This window comes from Hippoglossus stenolepis, chromosome 6 (genome assembly GCF_022539355.2).
Source record: "Hippoglossus stenolepis isolate QCI-W04-F060 chromosome 6, HSTE1.2, whole genome shotgun sequence".
NCBI classification, from domain to species: domain Eukaryota; kingdom Metazoa; phylum Chordata; class Actinopteri; order Pleuronectiformes; family Pleuronectidae; genus Hippoglossus; species Hippoglossus stenolepis.
Genome location: NC_061488.1, coordinates 1,788,274 through 1,813,308, shown reverse-complemented (window position 1 = coordinate 1,813,308; position 25,035 = coordinate 1,788,274). Strand labels below are relative to the sequence as shown.

The 25,035-nt window shown below is 46.3% G+C and overlaps 1 protein-coding gene across 2 annotated transcripts; it reads right to left on the bottom strand.

Moving 5' to 3' along the window:
* Nucleotides 1-415: 415 nt before the first annotated feature.
* magixa (MAGI family member, X-linked a) lies at nucleotides 416-21,779 on the bottom strand. Of its 2 annotated transcripts, none has more exons than XM_047340445.1 (22): nucleotides 21,410-21,779; nucleotides 15,433-15,484; nucleotides 15,114-15,351; nucleotides 14,852-14,968; nucleotides 14,429-14,548; nucleotides 13,732-13,905; nucleotides 12,837-13,038; nucleotides 12,441-12,511; nucleotides 11,937-12,104; nucleotides 10,078-10,247; nucleotides 9,880-9,982; nucleotides 9,321-9,489; nucleotides 8,388-9,015; nucleotides 7,400-7,463; nucleotides 7,115-7,315; nucleotides 6,752-7,033; nucleotides 2,691-2,885; nucleotides 2,421-2,497; nucleotides 2,143-2,289; nucleotides 1,646-1,784; nucleotides 1,275-1,362; nucleotides 416-555 (listed from the first exon to the last, which is right to left on the bottom strand). In XM_047340445.1, exons 2-22 carry the CDS (start codon nucleotides 15,472-15,474, stop codon nucleotides 549-551), a joined length of 3,402 nt encoding a protein of 1,133 aa, XP_047196401.1. In that variant the 5' UTR covers nucleotides 15,475-15,484; nucleotides 21,410-21,779; the 3' UTR covers nucleotides 416-548. The 2 variants fall into 2 exon arrangements, with proteins under 2 accessions (XP_047196401.1, XP_047196402.1); XM_047340446.1 differs by having other exon boundaries at nucleotides 12,837-13,035.
* Nucleotides 21,780-25,035: the final 3,256 nt, after the last annotated feature.

Genomic DNA, 25,035 nt, shown 5'->3' with positions numbered 1-25,035 from the left:
TAATCATCTCCTCCTCTACCTCCCTCCTCCTCCTCATCTCTTCCTCCCTCTTTCTCCTAATCTCCTCCTCTTCCTCCCTCTTTCTCCTCCTCCCCTCCTCTTCCTCCCTCCTTCTCCTCATCTCATCCTCCTTACTTCTCCTCATCTCCTCCTCTTCCTCCCTCCTTCTCTTCATCTCTTCCTCCTTCCTTCTCCTCATCTCCTCTTCCCTCTCCCTCTTTCTCCTCCTCTCCTCCACTTCCTCCCTCTTTCTCCTCCTCTCCTCTCTCTCCTCCTCCTCCTCTTTCTTATTCCTCTCCTCCACCCGTGCCTCCTCTTCAACCAGGTCCAGGTCCAGATCAGGAGGCCCTAACCCTCCTCCTCCTCTTGTTCTTCGTTTGGTTTCTCCCTCGCTCCTCTTCCTCCCCCTCTCTCCTCCTCCGTCTCCTCCTCCTGTAACACCTGCTCCTCCCCTCTGCTGGCTGAGGGAGGCGGTTGTCATGGTTATCGTATCTACATCCTGCTCCTCTGGGGGTGAGGAGGAGGAGGAGGGGGAGAGGGCTCCTTCATCAGGGCCTGACAAACAGAAAGAGACAGAAATTAACTGCAGTTCCTTTGACGTCCACCAGGCGACGCTGTGAGAGAAGCTACAGAGTCCAGCTCAGTGTGGTGGTGCATTCAAGGACCCTCAGTAAATGTGTGTGTTCTGCTGATGGAAACATGTTAATGTGAATGAACGAGGTTTGATTCCAGATATAAATAACTACTGATACTAACCTGTTAGTCAACATCATTAACGTGTTAATAACAAATTAATATTTAATAACCTGAATTCAATAAACATGGTAAACTAACATATAATCGATATCACATCAGTTACTGACATTTAACAATTTCTTCATAAAAAAACATTTATCTTCCACACGATTATCGTTTATACACAACATGTTAATAACATGTAACTACCCGATACATGTTGATATATAATAACATGTAGTTGGACATTAACATTGTTTTTATACAATATTATACATTTGATTATTTACTAACATATGAATGTATAATATGAATGTTAACTGAATAATAATGTTATGATGTAATGTGAACATGATATATTAACATGTGACTCATGAGCTAATGTTCTAAACACATTCAACATCGTTATAAACGAGGAAATGACGAGTTCCATCAGCTAAAATCTGCTGATGACAACATGAGAAAGATGAAGATGAAGATGAAGATGAAGGGATGAGAGTAAGACGAAGTGAAAGTAAAGAGAACAGTCCGTTACCAACCGCGAGTTTTCAGTGCGTCCAATCACGTAGAAGCAGGGTTCACCCTGTTTAGAGTTCGTCATACAGAGAGAGAGACTGGACAGCTCCACTGAGGAGGAGGAGGAGGAGGCAGAGGAGGAGGCAGAAGGAGAGGAACAGGAAGAAGAAGATAAATGAAAGATGAAGAGGAGGAGGAGGAGGAAGAGGAGGAGGAACAGGAGAAGAAGAAGAAAGATAAATAGAAGAAAGATGAAGAGGAGGAGGAGGAGGAGGAGGAGGAGGAAGAGCACAGCAGGAGGACAGGAAGAAGGAAACGAGAAAGTAGAAACACAAAGTAAAGTCAGAGTCAAACACAAACTCCCGATTCCTCTGACGTCTCATGAACATCTCACCGTAATCAGGAACGTATCCGTTTCCTTTCTTGAGGATGAGATGGATTCGATGTCCTCCTCGTCTGATCTGTTCCACGGCCTGACTGTGAGTCATACCTGACGTGCTGTCTCCGTTTATCTCCACCAGCTGATCAGACACCTGCACACATTATATACACTGATCCTCTATATATACAGTTACTGATCATCTTTATATACAGTTACTGATCATCTTTATATACAGTCACTGATCATCTTTATATACAGTCACTGATCATCTTTATATACAGTCACTGATCATCTTTATATACAGTTACTGATCATCTTTATATACAGTTACTGATCATCTTTATATACAGTCACTGATCATCTTTATATACAGTCACTGATCATCTTTATATACAGTCACTGATCCTCTATATATACAGTCACTGATCATCTTTATATACAGTTACTGATCATCTTTATATACAGTCACTGATCATCTTTATATACAGTCACTGATGGTCTTTACATACCTGTATCTTGTTGCTGCGCTGGGCCGGCCCCCCCTCCATCAGTCCCAGTACATACAGTCCCATGTTGTACTCACTGCCCCCCCTCAGAGAGAAACCAAATCCTGTTGGACCTCGTTCCAGATCCACGCTGTAGAACTGAGACTCATCCTGAGGGACAGAGACGGAGGTGACATGTACTGATACTACGAGTACTGATACTACAAGTACTGATACTGTGAGTACTACTGGTACTGCAGTACTGCCCATGCATACTACTATAGTTGTACTGTGAGACTGACCTTTGACCTCCCTCTGGATCCTTTTATGAGTCGTCCGTCAATGTCCAAGTTCGCTCCCTCTGACAGAGGGGACGACTCTGAGGAGGAGAGGAGGAGGAGTTACACCTGCTGCCTGTGACATGTGACTGTTTTGGTGCAAAAATGGTCAAGTGTGATCACACGTGCAGTAACAGTTTGACTAGTGTGTGTGTGTGTGTGTGTGTGTGTGTGTGTGTGTGTGTGTGTGTGTGTGTGTGTGTGTGTGTGTGTGTGTGTGTGTGTGTGTCACACGGTGTCGTGGCGTGATGCTCAGTCTCAGCGTGTTTCCCGCTCTCCTCAGGATCTGTGCGAGGTCTCGATGTTGCAGACCAGCGACCGGTCGAGTCTCCACCGCGTCCAGCTGATCTCCAGGCTGAATCTGACCGCTGCGTGCCGCCGGGCTGCCACGACGCACCGTCACGAATCGGTGAGACATCAGGTTGGGGGCTGCAGGGGGTCACATGGTCAGACATCCTGTAACCATGGCAACGTTTGGTACAGAGACGAGATGCTGATGTTTGTTGATGTGTTGACGAGAGGAGACCCCAGGCTCCCTCCAGTCACATGCAAAGTGTCACGTTACATCATCGGTTACATCACACATGTAAAAGTTCTGTTACACGCTTGAATTGCTCCGCAGCCTCGACCTTTGTGTCACTGATGTCATGTGACCTCACTGTGTCTCTGCATTTAACTTCCTGTTGTTGTTAAACAACAACCTCCTGATTTAAGAGATTCAGTTTGGAACATGTTGAACTCAGAAACAAAAACAGTTCTTACAACACACACACACACACACACACACACACACACACACACACACACACACACACACACACAACACACACACACACACACACACACACACACACACACACACACACACACACACTCTCTCTTCTCACAGTGCAGGGAGTGTGTAAGATAAGTAAAGAGCTGATTCTAACACTAAGCCCAAGTCTTAACTCTTAAACAACCATTTGAATTTGTGAGGACCGGTCAAAATGACCTCACAGTTATGGTATTTAAAAAAAATTGGCCCTCATAACTACAGAAAGACAAGTACACACACACACAGCCACACACACACACAGCCACACACACAGAAGATCAGAGTTACACCCACAGAGAGCAAAGTACCAGGTTCTGCTGGGTACTGGTTCCTGACCTTTGGGAGCAGTAACATGAGGAGATGCTGCAGATCATCTGTCATGTGTCAATATTAGTTTTAGGTCAAACACACAAAAAGCACTTGGAGCAAATAAAACAGTTTTTACAACAGAGAGAAAACGTCCAGACTCTGCTGAGCTGAGACGGCGTCGGACTCTTTCTCTGAAATCTTCCAGAACAAGTGATGTTCAGATGTTCAGATGTTCAGATGTTCAGATGTTCTGTGAACTGCACGTTAGGAGCCTCCTGGTACAAAGAGTTTCTCCTGCTGAAGAATATCTGAGTCCGTGTTCTCCTCCTGATGCGATGAGAACGAGAACTGAACAAATCTTTCTTTGAGATGGTTGAAGTCAATCTGTGACTTTCAAAAAGAATGATCAACGTTCACACCAGGACCACCAGGGGCCCTGGGACCCCTCAGGCCCCTGCTCTTTAATTATAGAAGTTATGATCATTATGATCATCTCATATTGTGTCATCCAACAGGATATATATACAAATCCTCTGTGTCTAATTTCTTCATTTAAAATGTAACTTCTGAACTTCAGGTTTATTTCCAGTAAAAAAAAAGATCTTAAAGTTTGTTTGTTGAAGTAAAAGCTGTCGAGGTTGTTTTAGTTTTCCCTGCTGCGACTTTCAGATTCTCTGTCGTCCTCTGACTCACACAGTGAAAAATAACTGTAATAAATATTAAACCGAAGGATAATTCACAGAACTCATTGTGGACAGATTCATAATTTAAACCTTCGCCTGTGGCAGAAAGTAGATACAGAGAAAAGCACTGATTCCAAACATTAGATGTTTACTCAGTGAAACTTCTGCAGCTGTTTGCAACCGTTTGTCCGTCAGACTGTTTTTATTTCTCATCGTGCGAAGCCTCAGCAGCTCCGAACGTCTCCTGCTGACATGAACTGTGATGATATTTCTTATTCAACTGAGCCACAGATTTAACTTCGTTAAGCAGAGCAGCAAATGTGAATTAATCCACGGCTGAAAATAGTCCCCATGATGCACCACTTCCTCCTGTTTGTTAAGAAACTGCAGTGAGCAGCTGTTTCAGTGTTTGTGATGAAACCAGATGTTCTCTTCAAAGCACAAACACACCGAAGAACTAATTCACTAAATGGAATGAGACCCGAGCACGTGACACATGACCAAATACTAAACTTTAGCATGATCAAAAAATATATATATATTTATTATAGATCCACGATATCAAACACACTGATATTTTGTTTATGAATTTAATTAATAGAACATAACTCTGATGAAATACTCCTTTAATCCTCAGCAGCTGTGCTGTAGTTCTGAGTCTGAAATGTAAATCCACAAGCTGGTACTGAACACACACACACACACACACACACACACACACACACACACACACACACACACACACACACACACACACACACACACACACACACACACACACACACAACTGCAGTCAGGTTCAATGAGGTGAAAATATGTCAGACATTCCTGAGAGCTGATAACGACTGAGGAGGAGGAGGAGGAGGAGGAGGAGGAGGAGGAGGAGGAGGAGGAGGAGGAAAGATGGGAGGAAGAAACATGAGAGTAGAGAAGATAGGAAGGAAATGAATTTAGAGCTCATGTGAACCTGGACATTGAACTTTCCAGGTGTTTCTGTGGACTAAGTAGAATGAAGCCTTCAGACCACCTGATATTTAGACTTGAGGTCCGAACCAAACAAGGTGTGGAAGACACGAGTTACATATTATCTGAATTCATCAGCTGATCAACTACTTAATCAACTGACTGTCTTAGCATTCGACAACATTAGATCTTCAACAGTAAATAGATCATTAAAGTAACGAGGACCTAACATTGACCCCTGAGGTACCACTTGAAACCAGAAGGAACCATATTTGGAGGAGCAGTGGGTGGAGCCTGACTGAGAGCTTGAGGACACTGCACGCCCATCTATACCTGCCCCCTGCACCGATTGGACGGTACTAGCTGTCAATCACACTGTGGTACCCCCCCCCCCAACACATCCGGTGCTTTATGGTCTGTTTGACTCTAAATGATCATAATTTACTAAATGAACATCAGCTGTTTGAAGAAGACTTGAAACTAGAGACTGAGACAGAAACTCCTGAATGTTTACTGACGTTATAAAGTGAGAAGAAGAGTCACTTTCTATAGACTTCTATAGAAACTACCAGTGGAGTCGCCCCCTGCTGGTCAGTACACAGAAAACAGGATTCAAGCACTTCTGCAATGGCTTCACTTTCTCTACGAACACTTTTATAAACAGTCTATCGCTTTACACACCAACAACTCTCCACATGTCCACATGGACAGACGTCTCTCTGTATCTCGCACACACACACACACACACACACACACACACACACACACACACACACACACACACACTTACGTTTAGAGTCCTTGACAGTTTTCAGAACTAGCTGCAGTCGCTCCAACATGATGAACGTCCAGACAGAAAAAACAAAGAGCAGCTGTACCTTCTCTCTCTCTCTCTCTCTCTCTCTCTCTCTCTCTCTCTCTCTCTCTCTCTCTCTCTCTCTCTCTCTCTCTCTCTCTCGCTCTCTGTGGACAGTGGACGAGGGCGACTGAGTTTAGACAGGGAGAGACAGCTGGGAGAGGGGGTGTGGCTAGAACAGAGCAGATAGTGGTGGGAGTGGCCTGAAGCGAACGTGTGTGTGTGTGTGTGTCTATCTGTAGTTATCAGGACCGATTTGGGTTCAATACCGTCATTGTCCGGTCCTCACAAGTTCAAAGGGCTGTTCGAGGGTTAAGACTTGGTCTAAGGGTTAGGCATTTAGTTGTGATGGTTAATGTTAGGGTAAGTGGTCAATGAGTGTCCTCACATCTATAGAGAGACGTGTGTGTGTGTGTGTGTGTGTGTGTGTGTGTGTGTGTGTGTGTGTGTGTGTGTGTGTGTGTGTGTGTGTGTGTGTGTGTGTGTGTGCTCAGCTGAACTTTCGTTCACCTCATTTCTTCCTCTTGAATAAATAATGAACAAACTGGAGCTCAGATGCTGCAGAGCTCGACACTAAGAGGCTGCTGCCAGCGCCCCCCACTGGCTGCAGTGCTCATCGCAGTGTCTGTTAAACACAGCTGAGGTTTCAGACGGATTCACCGCGACTCACCCCCGTTGGTCACTTCCTGAGAGGCAATGACAAATCCGAAGCCTTCGCTCGGGCCCCTCCTCAGCTCCACCTCCATCGTCTTTACTCCCGCCCTCCCGTCCTTGGCGATTGCTCCCAATGCTCCTCCCCCTCTGTTTGGAGGAGGCCCGCCGGCGCTCTCCTGAACTCCCAGCAAATCACGTGGCTCCAAGGTCAGTGTCACAGGAACCGAGTCGAGGAAACTGGTGCTCTGGATGAGGGCCGAGGCTTGGGGTCCGTTTGGCGTCTGGGAAGGAGGGGCACCTGGAAAACAAAGAGGAGTCGGACTCGATGATCATGAGAATGAATCACCTGCCTTGCTCGGTGGCACAAAGCTGCATTTACCTTGGTGGGTCCCTGGGGCTGGTAGGGGGCCCTCCTGGGGACTCTCGAGGACCAAGCCAGCCTGGCTGAGTGGGGGGACGCCCCCCACCAAGGCACCCGTGGACGGGGAAGGCAATTCAGCTGAAGGGGTGGTGGTGAGGCCATGAGGGGAGGGGAGGGGCTTGTAGAGGTTTGGGGTGACGACTGGAGAGGAGGCGGGACCTGGGGAGGCGGAAGTTATGAATAGTTAGTTAGAAGCTGCAGTGACACCACTCATGATGGGGGGGGGGGGTTGTTGAGTCGTACCTCCTCTGTAGACCAGCAGCACCACCTCCCCCTGCTTGGTGTGTTCCTGCAGGATTCTCTGCACCTGAGGGAGGAAGTGAACTCGTGTTATTACTCCACATGTTTTAATGGCGTCATGTGACTCAGACGATTTTCCATGATTCTGATGTGTGAGTGAGGAACCAAGTAATCCGCCGCTCTTCATCTACAGCCTGCAGGGGGAGCTGAAGACGCACAAAGAATGTTTATCAAAATGGCTCCAAGACTCTGTGTCCACAAAGTGAAGCCAATGTGGAAGTGCCTGAAACCTGTATTCTCTTTAATCACCAGCAGAGGGCGACTCCACTGTAAAAAGAGGTACGTTTCCATAGGTGGACATGCTGTGTCCTTGAGCTCTCTGTCAGTTCCAGACCCCCCACAGGACATGACGTTTAAACTCTGCTGTGGAAAGATCAGTGTTGTTGTTTACAGCTCATCCACACCGGCGTCGGCCCTCATCACCAGAAGCTCTGGAGCCTCCTCGTGTTTCCAAGTTGACGTCTTCGTCTTCTACGTGTACGGCTCCTCTTCTTCATCCTGAGATGTTTGTGTTCTTCCAGTTTCACGTCCGTCACGTGTTAGAAACCTCATCAACACGTCCACTCGCTCACTGGGAAGCTTCCACACATTTTAGTAGGAGGCTGCAGGAGAAGTTCCAAGAAATGTACAGAAAACTGACTTGGAGCCTCATTTGTGTTCTCAGAACCTTCAGAACCTTCAGAACCTTTCAGGAAAATGTCCGGGCTTCAGTGAACGTCTGAAAACAGCTTGTACTTTGATACTAAAAGTTCCAAATGACCAACAACACCTGCATATCTGTATGAATTAAAAAAGGATACCACAGAAGAAGAACATCAGAGTGACTGACGTCTCCACAACTCGACTATAGGACCGAGTTTTGATGAAGTTCAGGTTGAACATTATGGTTGCTTGTGTTATTCTTATTGGCTGATGAGTGATGACCTTTTACCTGTGAGAAGCTGAAGCTCTGTACGTCCGCTCCGTTGATCTTCACGATAGCATCTCCTGTCTGCAGAGAGGGACACTGCCGTCGGTCCCAGACACGTCTTACTACTGCCAGCTGACCCCCTTGGCCCCCTGCTGTCACACTGAACCCCAGCCCCCCACCTTCAGTGCGTCCCAGGGCCACCGGCACAAGCTCCCCACCGGAAGCCGACGCTGCCCCAAGAGGGAGCGCCAGCCCTGAGGTTCCTCTGGAGGGTGGGGGCGGCGCCTGGTGACTGGCCGGACACCCGTTAAAGCCACAGGGTGGGATGTCTCTGGGTGGCGTGAGGGCGATGGAGGTCTGGGGCATTGGCGAACGCTGCACTGGAGCCCCCGGGGGTGTGCAGGAGGAGGGGGGGTTGTTAGCGCTGGTGGGGCTGGTGGAGTTCTGGTGGAGGCCGGTGTCAGGCTGAGAGAGGGGAAGTTTGGACAGAGTGTTGGAGGATGAGGACATGGTGGGGAGGGTGGAGGAGGAGATGGGGAGTGTGGACGTGGACAGGTCACTCTCTGACGACTTGGAGCTCTGATGGTGGAGGAGGGAGGAGGAGGAGAGGGTGGGGAGGGTGCTGCTGTTGTAGCGAATCAGGGAAGACCTGGGAGGAGGAGACAGTAAACATCAGAGGCTAAGAGAGACGACCAGCGACTGTATATACAGACGATCAATGACTGTATATAAATGACAAAAAACATCTTGGAGAAAAAATTATTAATGTCTACTTTTATTTTTTAGTTTGGTCCATGTCCCATCCACTAACATGGAGGAGGCAGGGTTTATGACCTACACTGCAGCAAGCCACCAGGGGGCGATCCAGATGTCATGTCCTCCATCTTTATTTACAGATTTTGTGCTTAATCAACTTCGGCTGTTGTGGTTAACACGGCTAATGCTAACACTGACCTTCGAGTTCCAGCGTTGGACACGCCGCCATCAGAGTCACTGTGATTGGCTGCTGTCCTGTCTGGAGGCGGTGGACCCAGTGGTGGATCAGAGGCAATGGGAGTGGGCGGGCCTGTCAGCCCATTTGTCATTGGCTGAGCAGGATAGGAGGGCGGGGTTTTACCCATTACTGGATTTGAGAGTAAAGGAGACAAACGTAATTAAACTGATGGATCAGATCAGTTGAGTGAATAATAACTAATAACTGAACCCATCAATAGTGATGTCATTAATTGGATTATTTTGACGCCCTCCACATCGAGGCTTGTGTGATGAGAAACTCCGCAGGACCCCCGAGACCCCCACGTGTTTCACACCCAGACTGAACCTCAGAACAGACAGGCTCAACTTATATGCTCAGATCAGGAAAAATGTTAGATTTATGTTTTAGCTGCCTTCAACAAACTCCATTTCCCATAAGCCCTGGTTGTTCACGTGGTTAATTCGAATAATCACATCTCATGTTTACAGCTTTTCTAACTTGAATCTTTCACGAGTGTCAGGCGGATGGCAGAGCGACCTGGCGTGCTGCCGTTAGAATCCAGCGTGCAGCTGTAGGTGAGATGTGTTGGGCCTCTGCTCAGGGTGGGGGGGTTGGAGGGCTCGCTGAGGGTCTGCGGCTGCTGGAGGAGGTGGAAGGTTGAACACAAGGTTAGTGAGAGGAGTGATAACATTAAAACAGCTGAGATGGATCCTGTTTCCCTGCAGGAACTCGTACCGTCTCCAGGCTCTGCTTGGGACACCCGTCAGGGTTGTAGAGCATCGGGTATCCTCTCCTCAGCACCACGTCCACGCTCTGACCCATCGGCACCGACTTCAGCATCTCCACCACCTCTTTATGAGAGCGGCCCAGCACGCAGCTGTCGTTGATGTAGACCAGGATGTCGCCTGCAGGAGACGACCCATAGGTGTCAATACAGGCATCAACACATCAATACACCATGTGACCACGTGACCATGTGATCAGGTGACTCACAAGTTACAACAACACAAGTCAAATTTCTTGCAAAACAAACAACTCCTGAAAAGTTGAAAGATTAAAAAGAAGGACAAACTGTGAGTAACAGCTGAGTGATTTTAGAACTGCTGCATGCTAACAAAGTAGAAACTAGCTCATTCTGTCTGTTTCTCATGAATAACGAGAGGAATGATACACCAGGTTTGTGAAATATTTAGTTGGATGTATGATTATCTACACGTACAATTCTCAACCTCGTGGCGTGAACATGTTTTAAAGACATATTTATACTTAAAATGTCTGTTTTTCTTTCTCTGCTGTTGAACACAGACGTGAGTTTTCAGCTGAAACTTTCCCAGGAGATTTAATGAACAGTGTGTGTGTGTGTGTGTGTGTGTGTGTGTGTGTGTGTGTGTGTGTGTGTGTGTGTGTGTGTGTGTGTGTGTGTTACATTCCTGACTATTTACCCTGTGTGCACGTGAGCAGGTCTGACTGTGGGAGAGAAAGGAGGCTGTGTTTTGGACAGATTAAAGAGTGTGTGTGTGTGTGTGTGTGTGTGTGTGTGTGTGTGTGTGTGTGTGTGTGTGTGTGTGTGTGTGTGTGTGTGTGATTGGTGAAATTGTGTCCCTGAGCTGAGAATCAAACGACAACATAATCCTTCAGAGAGAGAGACTGTGTCTGAAAGTGTGTTTTCTGTATTTCAGTGAGTCTCATGTGCAGCAGAGTCGTCTCAGGCTGAAATGACGACGTGACGATTCGGAGCTGCTCGTCACGTTTTCACCTCCAGCTGCTGTTAAAGGACGTGAAGCCGTTTCAATTCGTAAACGCATGTTTTTCTCAGTTTCATCCTCTGAACAGAAACTGAACAGTGACAGTGAGTAAATGTTCCGACCTCAGTCTTCACGGTAAAAGTAATAAACACGTGGTCAGATCGGATTCACATCGGAAACAAACAATGACCTTTAATTGACCTCCTCCTAACAAGGATGCTGGTTCTTACGATATCATGTTATCTTTATCTCTACTCGAGGTCACAGAAGCCCCGCCCCCTACCTTAGCTCTGATTAGCTTACCCTGACATTCACTCTCTAATTCTAACCAATCATCACTCTTCTTTGTCATATAGGACTCAGACAAGACGTCACTTTGGGCTGAGGACATTTTGCACCAATGTGTTTGATATTTAAATAACGTGGATGATGGACGAACATGCGATGATTTGTCAAAATGTTGAAATTTTACAGAACAAATTAAAGGATAAAATTTCAGAAAAAAAAGAGACGTTTGTCTTTATAAGACAGCGCGCTCTGCCTGAAAGGACACTTCAGACTTTAGACTTAAATCAGGGAGCAAATGTCTCGTATTCAGTCAACGCCATAGGTCACATGGTCACTGGTCACATGGTCACTGGTCACATGGTCACTGGTCACATGGTCACTGTGAAGCCTCCTCTCCATTTTTACTACACTATCAGTATTAGCATTAATTAGGTAAGCACTAATTAAATGGTAATTAAATCTAATAAATCAGCTATTAAACGACGATAAAGCCATAATTCAGCAGTAATTAACCAGTAAGTAAATGGTAAATAAGCAGTCGTTGAATGCTCAGTGTTGTACCTGTGGTGAGGGCGGGCGGACCACCAGGTGTGACACTGTAAACCTGCAGAAACTCTCGGGGTCGACTTCCTCCCACGATGTTGAAGCCGAAACCTCGAGGACCTTTAGAGAGACGAGTGTGGATGGAGTAACCCCTCAACTGACTGGGCTGCTCCGTGAACTCTGGGACTGAGACAGGAGGAGGAGAGGAGGAGGAGAGGAGGAGAGGAGGAGAGGAGGAGGAGAGGAGGAGAGGAGAGGAGAGGAGAGGAGAGGAGAGGAGAGGAGAAGGAGGATGAGATGAGGAGGAGAGGAGAGGAAGAAGAGGAGGAAGAGGAGTAGAACACAGTAAACCAACAGCTTGTTGACATAGTGTCTATGAGACTGTGCTGCCCCCTGCTGGCTGTTACATACCAGCGTCAAGAAAAATTAAGACAAAATAAAATCATATAAATCAATAAATATAATAAACACTGATTGAAATTTGATCGAACCAAACAGATAATCGATCAAAAAATAACTTACGCTCTGTAAAGGAAGTCGTCTCTTTGTTGTGATGTCGAGGATCCAGCCAGCTGGTCGTCTTTGACTTATGACTGACAGAGAGAAACAACATCATCATCATCATCATCTTCATCATCATCATCATCATCATCATCATCATCATCATCATCATCATCATCATCCATCATCATCTATCAGTTCCATCTTGTCCGCAGTCAGATTGAATCATGGGAAATGCAGAGACTGGAAGTGGTCAGGATGTGTGTTTTAATGATTAAGTCTTTAAGTTCAGATTTAATCATCATCAAAGTTTCTATTTTCCAACTGTCAGAATCAAACTGTGTAATTCAGTTAAAAGCAAAATGAAACAAATCTGATTATTGATGTTTTAGTTGATGAGTCGTTGTTGAAACCCACTTGATGTAGTACGGCTCTCCTGAATCACTGAAGGCCAGCTCCCAGTTCTCAGGCAGGGGACCTCCTCCTCCTCCTCCTCCTCCTCTTCCTCTCCCCAATCCTCTTCCTCCTCCTCCGTTCATCATCCCTTCCCGACTCCCCGCCGCTGACTCCCATGATTGGCTAAGAGGTAGGGTGGTGGGCGGGGCTACTGCTGAACCTGCTGAAAAAGAGTCAGAGGTCTTTTCATATGTTTTCACTCAAAATCCTGCGCTCGCACTCTAACAGAAGCTGCTTGTGCTCAAACTGTTTGCTTGCTCTCAGATATTTTTTGTTTCTCGCGCTGCAGCTTCAGCTCTTCTCCTCACACTGCTTCTGTGTGACACGTCTGTGACACGTCTGTGACACGTCTGTGACACGTCTGTGACACGTCTGTGACACGTCTGCTCTCAAATTTCCCCAACCAATAGTGATGATAAATGAAATTGTCCCACCCTCTTTGTGGGTGCTTTAGCTTTATGGGCGGTTACTTCAACCAGGTACATGCACTCCCGTCCTCCACAGATTTACTTGTACACCGGCTTCCTGTCGCTGTGCTTAAAGGAAAAAGTGCAGCACCTTCATGGAGGAGGAGTCCAGCAGATCGCTGATCAACACGGAGCAAAATCAAGGATCTCCAGTTTTTTTACGTTATGGAAAAAGACAACGAGGGCGGGACAACTTCATGTGTCGACACTACACCCGGCCTTCTATTGGCTGTGTGCAGAAGAAAAAGTCCAAGAGCAGCACACGTGCACAGAAGAATTGATGTAATTCTGCAGAGTAACTTTTTCAGAGAAATGTAATGGAGCAAAAGTTACTTTAATGCAAAGTAGAAGACTGTAGAAATACTGAAGTAACTTCAGATTAAAAGTACCGGACAGTCCGCTGTCCTCCTCGCTGTTGTCTCCCTCCTCCACAGCTTTCTCCAGGTTACTCAGAGACTTGCTCCTCGTCCTGAAGTTCCGCAGCAGGTTCCGATGCTCCTGGTACGTGATTGGTGGACTCTCCGGGCCGATGTGGACGGGGCGAGGCGTCCCGTAGTAGTTCCCTGTGATTGGACAGTGACAGGAGCAAAACAGAAAGTCATGTGACGTGAGTGTGAAGACAAACCATAAGCGACGCTGTTTGTTTGTTTATTATTGTTGCTGTGACAACAAATGTCCTGTAATCTAAAGGAACCCCCCCCCCCCCCAGTTAATGGTCGCTATATAAGCATAACCATGTAGCCGTGACAACGATCCATCTCTACCCTATATGAACCCTTTCAGATCAAAAGGTCTGAGTAAAATATTTATATGATTTTAACACATTTAAATGTATCTGTCACTTTGTGAGTGAAGTCAGTTTCTATTTTAGTCTCATTAATCCCGGCAGATTAGCAGGGGTGGGGGGGGGGCACAGCGAGTGAAGCAGGTTTGGTTTTTGAGGTTTGAAGGATTAGAGACAGAAAATCCTCTTCCCTTCTGAACACTGTTCAAAATTCACAACCAGTCACCATGGTTACGCTGCACTGTAAAATAAAACTGACTCGTTAGAATCACACTGAGCAGATGTTTGGTGTTTTTTCGTACCTTTGAATTTCCCGCTCTCCAGCAGAGCTCCAGACTCCTCCAGAGAGAAAAACTCCTCGATGGACACAAAGTTGTAGTCCACCCCCGAGATCTCCCCGTCCCGAGGCGGCCTGGTCGTACCTGCAGGGGACAACACGTGATGTCATCCAGCAGAATAACACACGTGTTCCTGTTGTGTGTGACATGTGGAGCTGTGATGTAATCAAACCTCTGGGGATTTGTGGCGGCAGGTTTCAGGGTCACATGATCACAGTGTTTTCACTTATGTTTGATTTTCTCTTTGTTTCACTTGTTAAAGATCGAAGGTCAGGGAGGCAGTGTTTATATTCCTCTAAGTGCTTTGTGTGTGTGTGTGTGTGTGTGTGTGTGTGTGTGTGTGTGTGTGTGTGTGTGTGTGTGTGTGTGTGTGTGTGTGTGTCGTACAGGGTACAGCTCTCAGGTACAGGTTCTCTCTGATCAGCTGCTGTAGTTGACTGTCCATGGATCCTGGAGTGAAACACTTGCTGAGATACAACCTGAGGTCTTTACAGAGCGAAGAACCTGACACACAGACAGGAAATGATGTCACACACAGGAAATGATGTCACAGTGATGTCATGTCAGAGGGACACTGAAAAGCCTGAAATCTGTTTCTGATCAATATATCACCAATAATCAAAGATATGTAACGAACGTGTCCTCTGACCTGGTGACACGGTCTTGATTCTGATTGGATGAGGACAGGAGTTGAGGACTCCTCTGACATCACCGAGGGTCATCCCTAATACAGGCGTCCCCCCGATCTCTAGGATGATGTCCCCCACTGTGGCCCCGCCCCCAGGTGCTGCCGTGACAAAGGGGAACTCGCCGTAGTCGGCCCCGCCCCCGATGGCCAGACCCAGCTCTCCTGAGCCGCCGCCCAGGGGGACGAAGCTCTCCTGCACCTGGAGACGACAGCGTGGAAGAACTCAGGTCAAAGTTCATGACACCTTCAGACAACATCGCAGGTGAAACGTGAGTTTTACCTTGGAGCGCCAGTGCAGCTTCTTCACCGTCGCTTTAGACATGACGGCCGAGCTGCAGACAGGAAGAGACGATCACATCGAGTTTATACATCTGATCACACCTGATCACACCTGATCACACCTGTTATCACATGATCACACCTGATCACACCTGTTATCACATGATCACACCTGATCACACCTGATCACACCTGTTATCACATGATCACACCTGTTATCACATGATCACACCTGTTATCACATGATCACACCTCCCAAGAAAACATGATATTTAAGACACATTTTTAAATATTTAAAATAGCAGTGTGAGGTGTCAGTTCGTGACGATCAGTCTCCTGTAAACCAACGACAGGAAAAATGCATTTCATGGCCCAATCAGATTTCAGAGGGGCAGAGAATCATTGATTCGTCTCCTAGCAACAGTGAAACGTTTCAACAGCAGAGAACTGCTTCCTGTTGTCTGAGAGTTTGGGATCAGTTCAGTTCCTCCGTCAACTCATCGACTCACAGAGAAGAGCAGATGGTGTGAGACGGCAGGGAGCCACACACACACACACACACACACACACACACACACACACACACACACACACACACACACACACACACACGTAAACAAACAAACACACACACACAAACAAACACTAAAACATGCAGAACAGCCAACGACACCATTTCATTTATACACAATCAAACCCATGGGAAATACACACACACACACACACACACACACACACACAGACACACAGACACACAGCCTGCTAGACGTGGTACATAAAATATGGATGAGCATATGTGAAGGAGGGAATCAGAAGAAATAAACAACATGTCCCAGAGACGCAAAAAACACAGGATAGGAAGAAGGGGAAGAAGGTTAGGAGAGGAGGTGGTGAAGAAGGAGTTATAGAGGGCGAGGAGATGAGGAGGCTAAGAAGGAGGTGAAGAAGGTGAGGAGAGGAGGAGGTGAAGAAGCAGGTGAAGAAGGTGAGGAGATGAGGTGGTGAAGAAGGAGTTATAGAGGGTGAGGAGGTGAAGAAGGAGGTGAACAGAGGGCTGGAGGAGGAGGTGAGGAAAGAGGTGGAGAGTCTCTCAGTCGGAGACAGGAAGTGATGCGTTGATACTCACTATTAACACATCAGTAACACTCGCTCGCTCGCTAGTTTCTCTCTGTCACTTCCTGTTGCTTTCATGTCAAAATAAAGACTTTCACTCCATGTGTGTGTGTGTGTGTGTGTGTGTGTGTGTGTGTGGTACCTGTGTGTGATCAGCTGACATATCCAGGTGGTTTCTCTCTCTCCTCTTTCTCAGGATATATCTCTCGCCCTTCGTTATTACTTTTTCAATTTCTTACTCTCTCTCTCTCTCTCTCTCTCCCTCTCTCTCTCTCTCTCCCTCTCTCCCTCTCTCTCTCTCCGCCCCACCTCTCTCTCTCTCTCTCTCTCTCTCTCCCGCCCCACCTCCCTCTCTCTCTCTCTCTCGCCCCCTCTCTCTCTCTCCCTCTCTCCCTCTCTCTCTCTCTCTCTCTCTCTGATAAGGCTGGTCAGAGTACAGAGTGTCAGTGTGTTCAGGAGTGTTTCTTTATGTGCTCTGTTTGCAGGAATGTGTGTGTGTGTGTGTCCTTCACAGTTTATACAGAACATTAACTCGGGCCTTGTTCAGACCTGGTATTAGATCACACAGCGCTGAGTTCGTCTGTTCACACCTGAAGTTAAAATGAATGTGGCCACGTGTCCCAGAACATGTGAGTGATCTGATGTTAAGACACATTCAGGTGTTTTCAGACCTGAACTCTGACCTTCTGTGATCCCATCGCCATTTTCCTGAGTTAGTGTTTGTCCTGTGAAGCCGCAGCAGCACGTTCACAACCACAGGAACATGTGGGGAACATTCAGCATTCACACACCTCATCAACACGCCCACTCGCTCACTGGGAAGCTTCCACATGTTTTCCTGCTGTTTCCTCACATGGAGGGAGGCTGCAGGAAAAGGTCCAGAGACACGGACATTTGTTCTCACATACAGAACCTCCAGAACATTTTAGGATCATGTCCAGACTTCAGTTCATGTCTGAAAACAATTGACGCCTGATATAACATCAGCTCACAACATCTGGATCGCCCCCTGGTGGCTATTAGTTGTTATTCATGATTGAATAACAACTAATAACATGAATAATGTTCTGTTTTGATTGGTCCTCGAGGTAAACACGTCTGAGGTGAAGTGATGTGACGACTGTTCGACTCTGTGGACTCAGGTCATATGTAGGTCAGTCACATTCAGAGATCCTCTGTGAGGACGAGACGCCTCACTCTGGCCTCATTCTCTGTTTCACTGTCTGTTACTGTATGTAACCTACTTTTTCTTCCTCCTCTACAAACACTGTCCCTTTTTAATCAGCGAAAGACATAAAAACAAACAATGTCCCCATGACACAGAGTCACGTTCACCTGTGCAGGTAAAAACTACAGACGTGTGACGCAGCATCGTCACGTGTGTCATAAACAGACCCCACCCAGAGGAGACGCAAACACACACAAACCAAACCCACCTGAACTTTTTAAAACCCTCCTGTTCAGTAAACTAGCACCCCTGGTGGAGAAAAGGTGCTAACACAGCTCCTCTCTATTTAACGTCTGATATTTCTCAGCGACGCGTCCCTGAGGACCAACGGGTCGACTTCAGACGAGCGGCGTCACCTCCGGGCTCGTCTCGTCTCAAACACGTCGTTTACAAGTGACAAACACTGACTCCGGCCTCCTCTGGGAGTTGTAGTCTTGAACATCACAGATCTGTAGCTGTGTGCTCTGAACTCTTCTTCCTCTCCTCGTGTTTCTGCTGCACGTCAGAGGTCAGAGGTCAAACCCTCCTGCAGCCATGATGATGATGGTAGAGGAGGAAGAACAGCTGATGTCATCACCACCACAGAGGAGCGTCTGATGATGTCATCAGCAGACAGGTCTGCCGACAGTTGCTCGGGAGTTCAAAGCCTGATCTGCCAGGGGTCAAAGGTCAGTGAGCAGTCTCCATGTTGTCTGATGAAGGACGTGTTAACAGGTGATGATGATGATGACCATGCGCCCTGACTGAGAGCTCTCACTCTGTTCACACTTTGGAAAGTTGAGCTGCAGCAACAGGAAGAGTCTGGATCAGCTGAGTCAGACTGCAGAGGCCGAAGCTGCTGACGAACCAGATTCACATTTTACAACCGGAGCCACAAACTATCTATCTGTCCATTCATCTATCTATCTGTCCATCTATTATCTGTCTGTCTGTCCATTCATCTATCTATCTGTCCATCTATCTGTCTGTCTGTCTGTCTGTCCATCCACCTATCCATCTATCCATCCATCCATCTATCTATCTATCTATCTATCCATCCATCTATCCATCTATCTCATCTATCCATCTATCCATCTATCCATCCATCTATCCATCCATCCATCTATCCATCCATCTATCCATCTATCTATCTATCCATCCATCTATCCATCTATCCATCTATCCATCCATCTATCTATCTATCTATCTATCCATCCATCTATCCATCTATCCATCTATCCATCTATCCATCTATCCATCCATCTATCCATCCATCCATCTATCCATCCATCTATCTATCTATCTATCTATCTATCTATCTATCTATCTATCTATCTATCTATCTATCTATCTATCTATCTATCTATCTATCCATCCATCCATCTATCTATCTATCTATCTATCTATCCATCCATCCATCCATCTATCTATCTATCTATCCATCCATCTATCTATCTATCTATCTATCTATCTATCTATCTATCCATCCATCCATCCATCTATCTATCTATCTATCCATCCATCCATCTATCTATCTATCCATCCATCCATCTATCGATCTATCTATCTATCTATCCATCTATCTATCTATCCATCATCCATCTATCCATCCATCCATCCATCCATCAGAGCAGAGATTAGACAGATCATTCACACTGCAGATGAACGGACGTCTCAACCTTTTCTTCCTCCACTCTGTCGTTTATCATCCTTCTCTTGTTGTTGTTCTTCTTCGTTGGGTCAGAAGTTTTTCTCCTGCCGAACATTTGGAAACTTTACCTTCAGATCAGAGTCAGAATCTTAAAAAGCACTGAACAGAAAAGTCAGCAAAGCCAAAGATGGCAGTGGTATGTCACATGTCCCGCCCCTCCCACCAATGAGCCAATCATCTGCTTTCTTACAGCCGAACAGGAAACATCAGGCCAGTGGTGCAGCTGCACTTAAACACGTAGAAGTAGTTTTTAAAACCAGAGGTAGTTTTAGACAAATTTGAAATCAGATTTGACGGCCGATTTATTTGAATCTTCCTGGTGGCGTTTCCAAGATGGCCGCTGGGTGGCGAGGACCATGCATTAAAGTCAACGTCCTGAAGATTCTTGAAAAAAAAAAACGATGTTCACATCCCTGAGGCTCAGGCAGGTGGGCGCCACCTGCAGGTTCACGTTAGCATGACATTGAACATTAAAAGGACCATTCGGGCGTGTGTCTGACGGCGGCGTGTTCTTTCTGTTTGAATGGAGAAAATTAATGAAGCGCTTCATTTGGTTGCCATGGTAACATCATGATGTATCACTAGCAACATCAGCACCTTCTACAATACTACAGTACTACAGTCTTCCACAGTACTACAGTCATCAACAGTACTACAGTACTACAGTACTCCACAGTACTACAGTCCTCAACAGTACTACAGTACTCCACAGTACTACAGTACTCCAAACTAGTTCAAATGCACCAAATGAACGTCTTCGTGGTTCAAACATTTTATCGTCGGAGGTGAAGAAGCTGCTTCCTCGGTTTCTTCTTCTATTGTTTAATTCTGTCTCTACTTCCTGTGATTGGTCCAAAAGTCCAAACTATCCAACAAAGTGTTTTCACTGCAAACGAACAGAACCAGGTTCAGTTTGATCCAGACCCAGAACTCCTCTTCTGCTCTGAGGAACCTTTCACACCTGATGTTCAGGTTCAGACTGAACTGAAGAGTCTGAAGCTCTGAGACAAACGAGGTGTGAAAGGGTCCAGAGTCCTACACCTCCTCCTCTTCCTCTTCCTCTCCACCTCACCCTCCTCCTCTTCCTCTTCACCTCACCCTCTTCCTCTTCACCTCACCTCACCTCCTCCTCTTCCTCTCCACCTCACCTCTCCTCCACCTCACGCCTCCTCCACCTGACCTCCTCCTTCCTCTCCACCTCACCTCTCCTCCCCCTCACCTCCTCCTCTTCCTCTTCCTCTCCACCTCACCTCTCCTCCTCAACCTCACCCCTCCTCTTCCTCTTCCTCTCCTCCTCCTCCACCTCACCTCCTCCTCTTCCTCTCCTCCTCCACCTCACCTCCTCCTCTTCCTCTCCTCCTCCATCTCACCTCTCCTCTTCCTCTCCTCCTCAGTGAAACACAGGAGCAGAAGCGTGGTCTCATCATCACTTGTGTGAAGTGTTGTTGTGAACATTGAAGTGAACACATCAGTGTTTACTACTGAAACTACAATATCTATGAACACAATACCTCCTCTGTACTGGACACTGTACTCTACTCCTCCTCCCCTCCTCCCCTCACCTCCTCCTCCTGCTGTCATTCATCACAAACGGTCATCTCAGACAAAGAGCAGCCTCTGTAGCGCAGATCCAGATGTTGTCCACCATGTAAACACGGTGTCACATCACTGATCCCAGAGCAGCTGCTGTACAGCTGTGGTTCTACAGGGTGACAGATGACACCTTCACTCACACACACACACACACACACGGTGGTGGTGGTGATGGAGGATGTGACCGACAGTCCGCGGCTCCTGTGCCCGGGCAGCGGGCTGTGTGTGTCGGTGTGAATGTGCTGACGGCGCCGTTTGTTCCTGCGGGAGAAACAAACACTCGGTTTCTCGGTCAAAGCGGCCGTGAGCGTGCGCGGTGCCTCGCGCTGCACGGACCCTGCTCGTGCTCGTTACCTTCATTATCGGTGCCGTGGTTCCTCCGGTTCTTCGGCCCCTTGCGACGCGTCTCTCCCCCGGTTCGGATCCTCTCGGGCTCTTAGTAAATTGATCGCTCCCTCGGTACTGCTGCTGCCGCTGCGTGCGTGCATGTGCGTGCATGTGCGCATGCGGCGGTGGTGCGCATGCACGCTTTGACTGTGCATGAAGTCCACTGCAGGTAAAAGATGCAAAGCGCTGAAAGGTGGGAGATCACACGCACACGCGCACGGTTACACTGAAATGCGCGTGCACACGTATTTCAGTGTAACTGTGACCGCAGGTAACTGCAGCAGCTTCATGAGCTTTACTACTCTCTCTCTCTCTCTCTCTCTCTCTCTCTCTCTCTCTCTCTGTCTCTCTCTCCTCTCTCTCTCTCTCTCTCTCTCTCTCTCTCTCTCTCTCTCTCTCTCTCTCTCTCCCTCTGTCTCTCTCTCTCTCTCTCTCTCTCTCTCTCTCTCTCTCTCTCTCTCTCTCTCTCTCTCTCTCTCTCTCTCTCCCTCTGTCTCTCTCTCTCTCTCTCTCTCTCTCTCTCTCTCTCTCTCTCTCTCTCTCCCTCTCTCTCTCTCTGTCTCTCTCTCTCCCTCTCTCTCTCTCTCTCTCTGTCTCTCTCTCTCTCTCTCTCTCTCTCTCTCTCTCTCTCTCCCTCTCTCTCTCTCTCTCATAGAGGCAATAAGGAAAGATGCTAGGAAGGAAGTGTGTGCGTGTGTGTGCGCGTGTGTGTAAGGGGGCGGGGCAGGAAAAAGGAAGGAAGCAAGAGCTCCACCTTCAGAGGGAGGAGTCAATGTGATGGAGGGGGGGTGTATTCAGGCTGACATCAGCGAGTGTGAGTCTTAGTGTGCGTGTGAGTGTGTGTGTGTGTGTGTGGGTGTGTGTGGGTGTTGTGTTTTTGTGTGTCTGTGTGTGTTTGTGTGTCTGTGTGTGTGTGTTATATCGATACACACAGTCACTGATGGTCTTTATAAACAGTCATGTGTTTGTTCTTGTATGTTTGTGAGGACCAGTTAAAGAACCACAGAGAGAACACGGTGCAGTTTGTCTCCCTCTGGTGGCCATTCAGAAAGAGTACTATTGTTTTGTATTCTGTTGATAAATGTTTTATCATTTCACTCATTGCCTTTGTTTTTTATCCTTATTTAACTTTACTTTGTGATTTTTCTTTTATCTGACTGTGATATTATGTCGTCTTCAACATACTTTAATTGAGTAAAAGTTCTGGTACCACGCTGTAAAAAATACAGATTGTTTTAGAGACTGAAAATGAAATGTTTAAGATTTGAATGATGATCAATTATTTACTTCAGTTAACAAATGAACAAATGGAGTAATTGTTTTTACGCTGAAACACTATATTTTATTTAACAGTCATGTTTCATGAACTATTAATATGTTTTTATTCAATACATTTTTATGATTAATGTTATAAAATGTTCAGCACTGGGGTTTTTACACTTTAGTACATTTGGCTGATAACGTGTTTGTATTTCTACTTGTGTAATTTTCAACAGAATATTTCAAATAGTAGAATTTCTACTTTAACACTAGGGCTACGTTGTAGCACTAACGTGCCCGAGCTCATGCATTTTGAAGCCTGTTGCGGTTAGTGGAGAGAGTGATCAATGACCAAGCGCCTGTCTCTGCGTTGCATGCGTTTTGGGGCTCTGATGTAGCGTGAGCAATTTTGTGACAATTGGACAATGTTACAACAAATCAATTTTCACACTGATCAATAGGTGGCGCTATGACCCTGCACTGATATTAATATATGGAGCTGTTCAGGTCAGGATGTGATCATAGGTCAGTAGTTTGGGGCCGGTTGGACAATGCAGAGTGGATTTACAAAGTACTTCCTGTTTCATGGTGAATCAGTAGGTGGCGCTATGACACTGAGGAAATATTGACACATAGAGCTGTTCAGCCTTGGACTATAATCATGAGACAGAAGTTTGGTAGTGATAGGACGATGCACACTGGAGTTATGACAACATCGTCTCCTTTGGCGAAGGATGGACCTTCGCCGCACCTCAATGTTTACACGGTTTGAGGAAATGTCACAATTCTGACCATGGTCCAATGACTTGACTGAGCTCATTTGAGCTGTATATTGTTAAGCAGCCAGGAGCAATGCATCAAAGTATAAAACATGTCACTTTCTGTCGCCAGTAGGTGGCGCTGTGACGATGAGTCAATATAGATTAAATTGTCACCACTTTTGAGCTTGTTGAAGGCTCAAGAAGCCAAATCATTTGGGTTAGAATAATAAGAAGAAGAAGAGCCAACATTAACTTCAATCTAAATTAAATATGTTGTAAGAATTTAGATATTATTGTTATAAATCATTGTTATTATAGTAATTGTTAGACAGACTGTTTCTACAGTTTCCGCATTTGTCCACCAGATGGTAGTGTTGTACTGTTGTTGTACTGATTATGCCGCGGAGGGGGGGGACCGGGAGAAACGGCTCCGAACCACGGCCACTAATCACGCACTACATTCCACGCCATCACGTGCAGCGCTGTCAGTATCACTACGCACAGACTGATCTGTTCAGGTCAAAAACAAAAAATCTCCATGTTGTTGAGATGACGTCATTTAAAGTTGATCGTCGAACGTGTAACGTCAAAAATAGGCGACTTCCTGTTGCGTTGTTCCATAACGCTCCGCCATAACGCCTTTTTTGTGCCACTTTGTATATATATTCATATATACAAAGTGGCACAAAAAAGCCGCACTGTTGTTGTTCTGTTCCTAGAAAAAAAAAAAATGGAAAAAAAACATATATATAAAAAAATATACCACTAAAGCCAAAATGGTGGGCTTCCTGTTTGGTCTAGCATATCTATCCAAGAGACTTATTTGTTTGTTATGAAAAGACACGATTTTTGTACATGTCGGCCAATCGTGGTGTCGGGGCTGCCCTTTAGGGGGCGCTAGTCAGTTATTTTGCCACGCCCATTGGCAAAATAACTTAATAATTCCTTAAAACCATATGAATATTTTCAGGGGAGGAGTGTTGATACACAAATGTAGTTTGAGGGAGGTTGAACCTCGAACACTGAAGTTACAGTAATTTCGTGTGTCACAGCGAGTTGATGAACTTTGACGCCACGCCACTATTATGGCGTTTGACGAAAAGTCACAGTAATCTTATGCCGTCATTAACAATGTCTTGAGACCCATTTGCCACAGTTTGATATGGTTGCAGTAAGTGGATGAGGAGGAATACATCCAAGTGGAAGACATGCAATAAACAAGACATTTCCTGTTTCCACCAGGGGGCGCTGTGATTTTAAGTCATGATTTCTGTGTAGATGTCATCAGGCCGGGACTCTTGTCTTACATGTCTCGTTTGGACTCGATTGGACCATGTATGTCCAAGATACAGAACCTCGTGCTTTGATGGCGTGTAATCAAACTTTGACGCCACGCCACGGTCACACCGTGTGACGAAAAATCGATCTTTGAGTTAGTTTTTATCTCCGTCTTGTTGTGATGACACTCATCTCAATTTGAAGTTGATCTGATGAAAGCCCTGGGACACGTTCGTCAAAGTAAAAATGTTGAATATGGCCAAAATGGCCACTAAATGCAAAATGGCGGGCTTC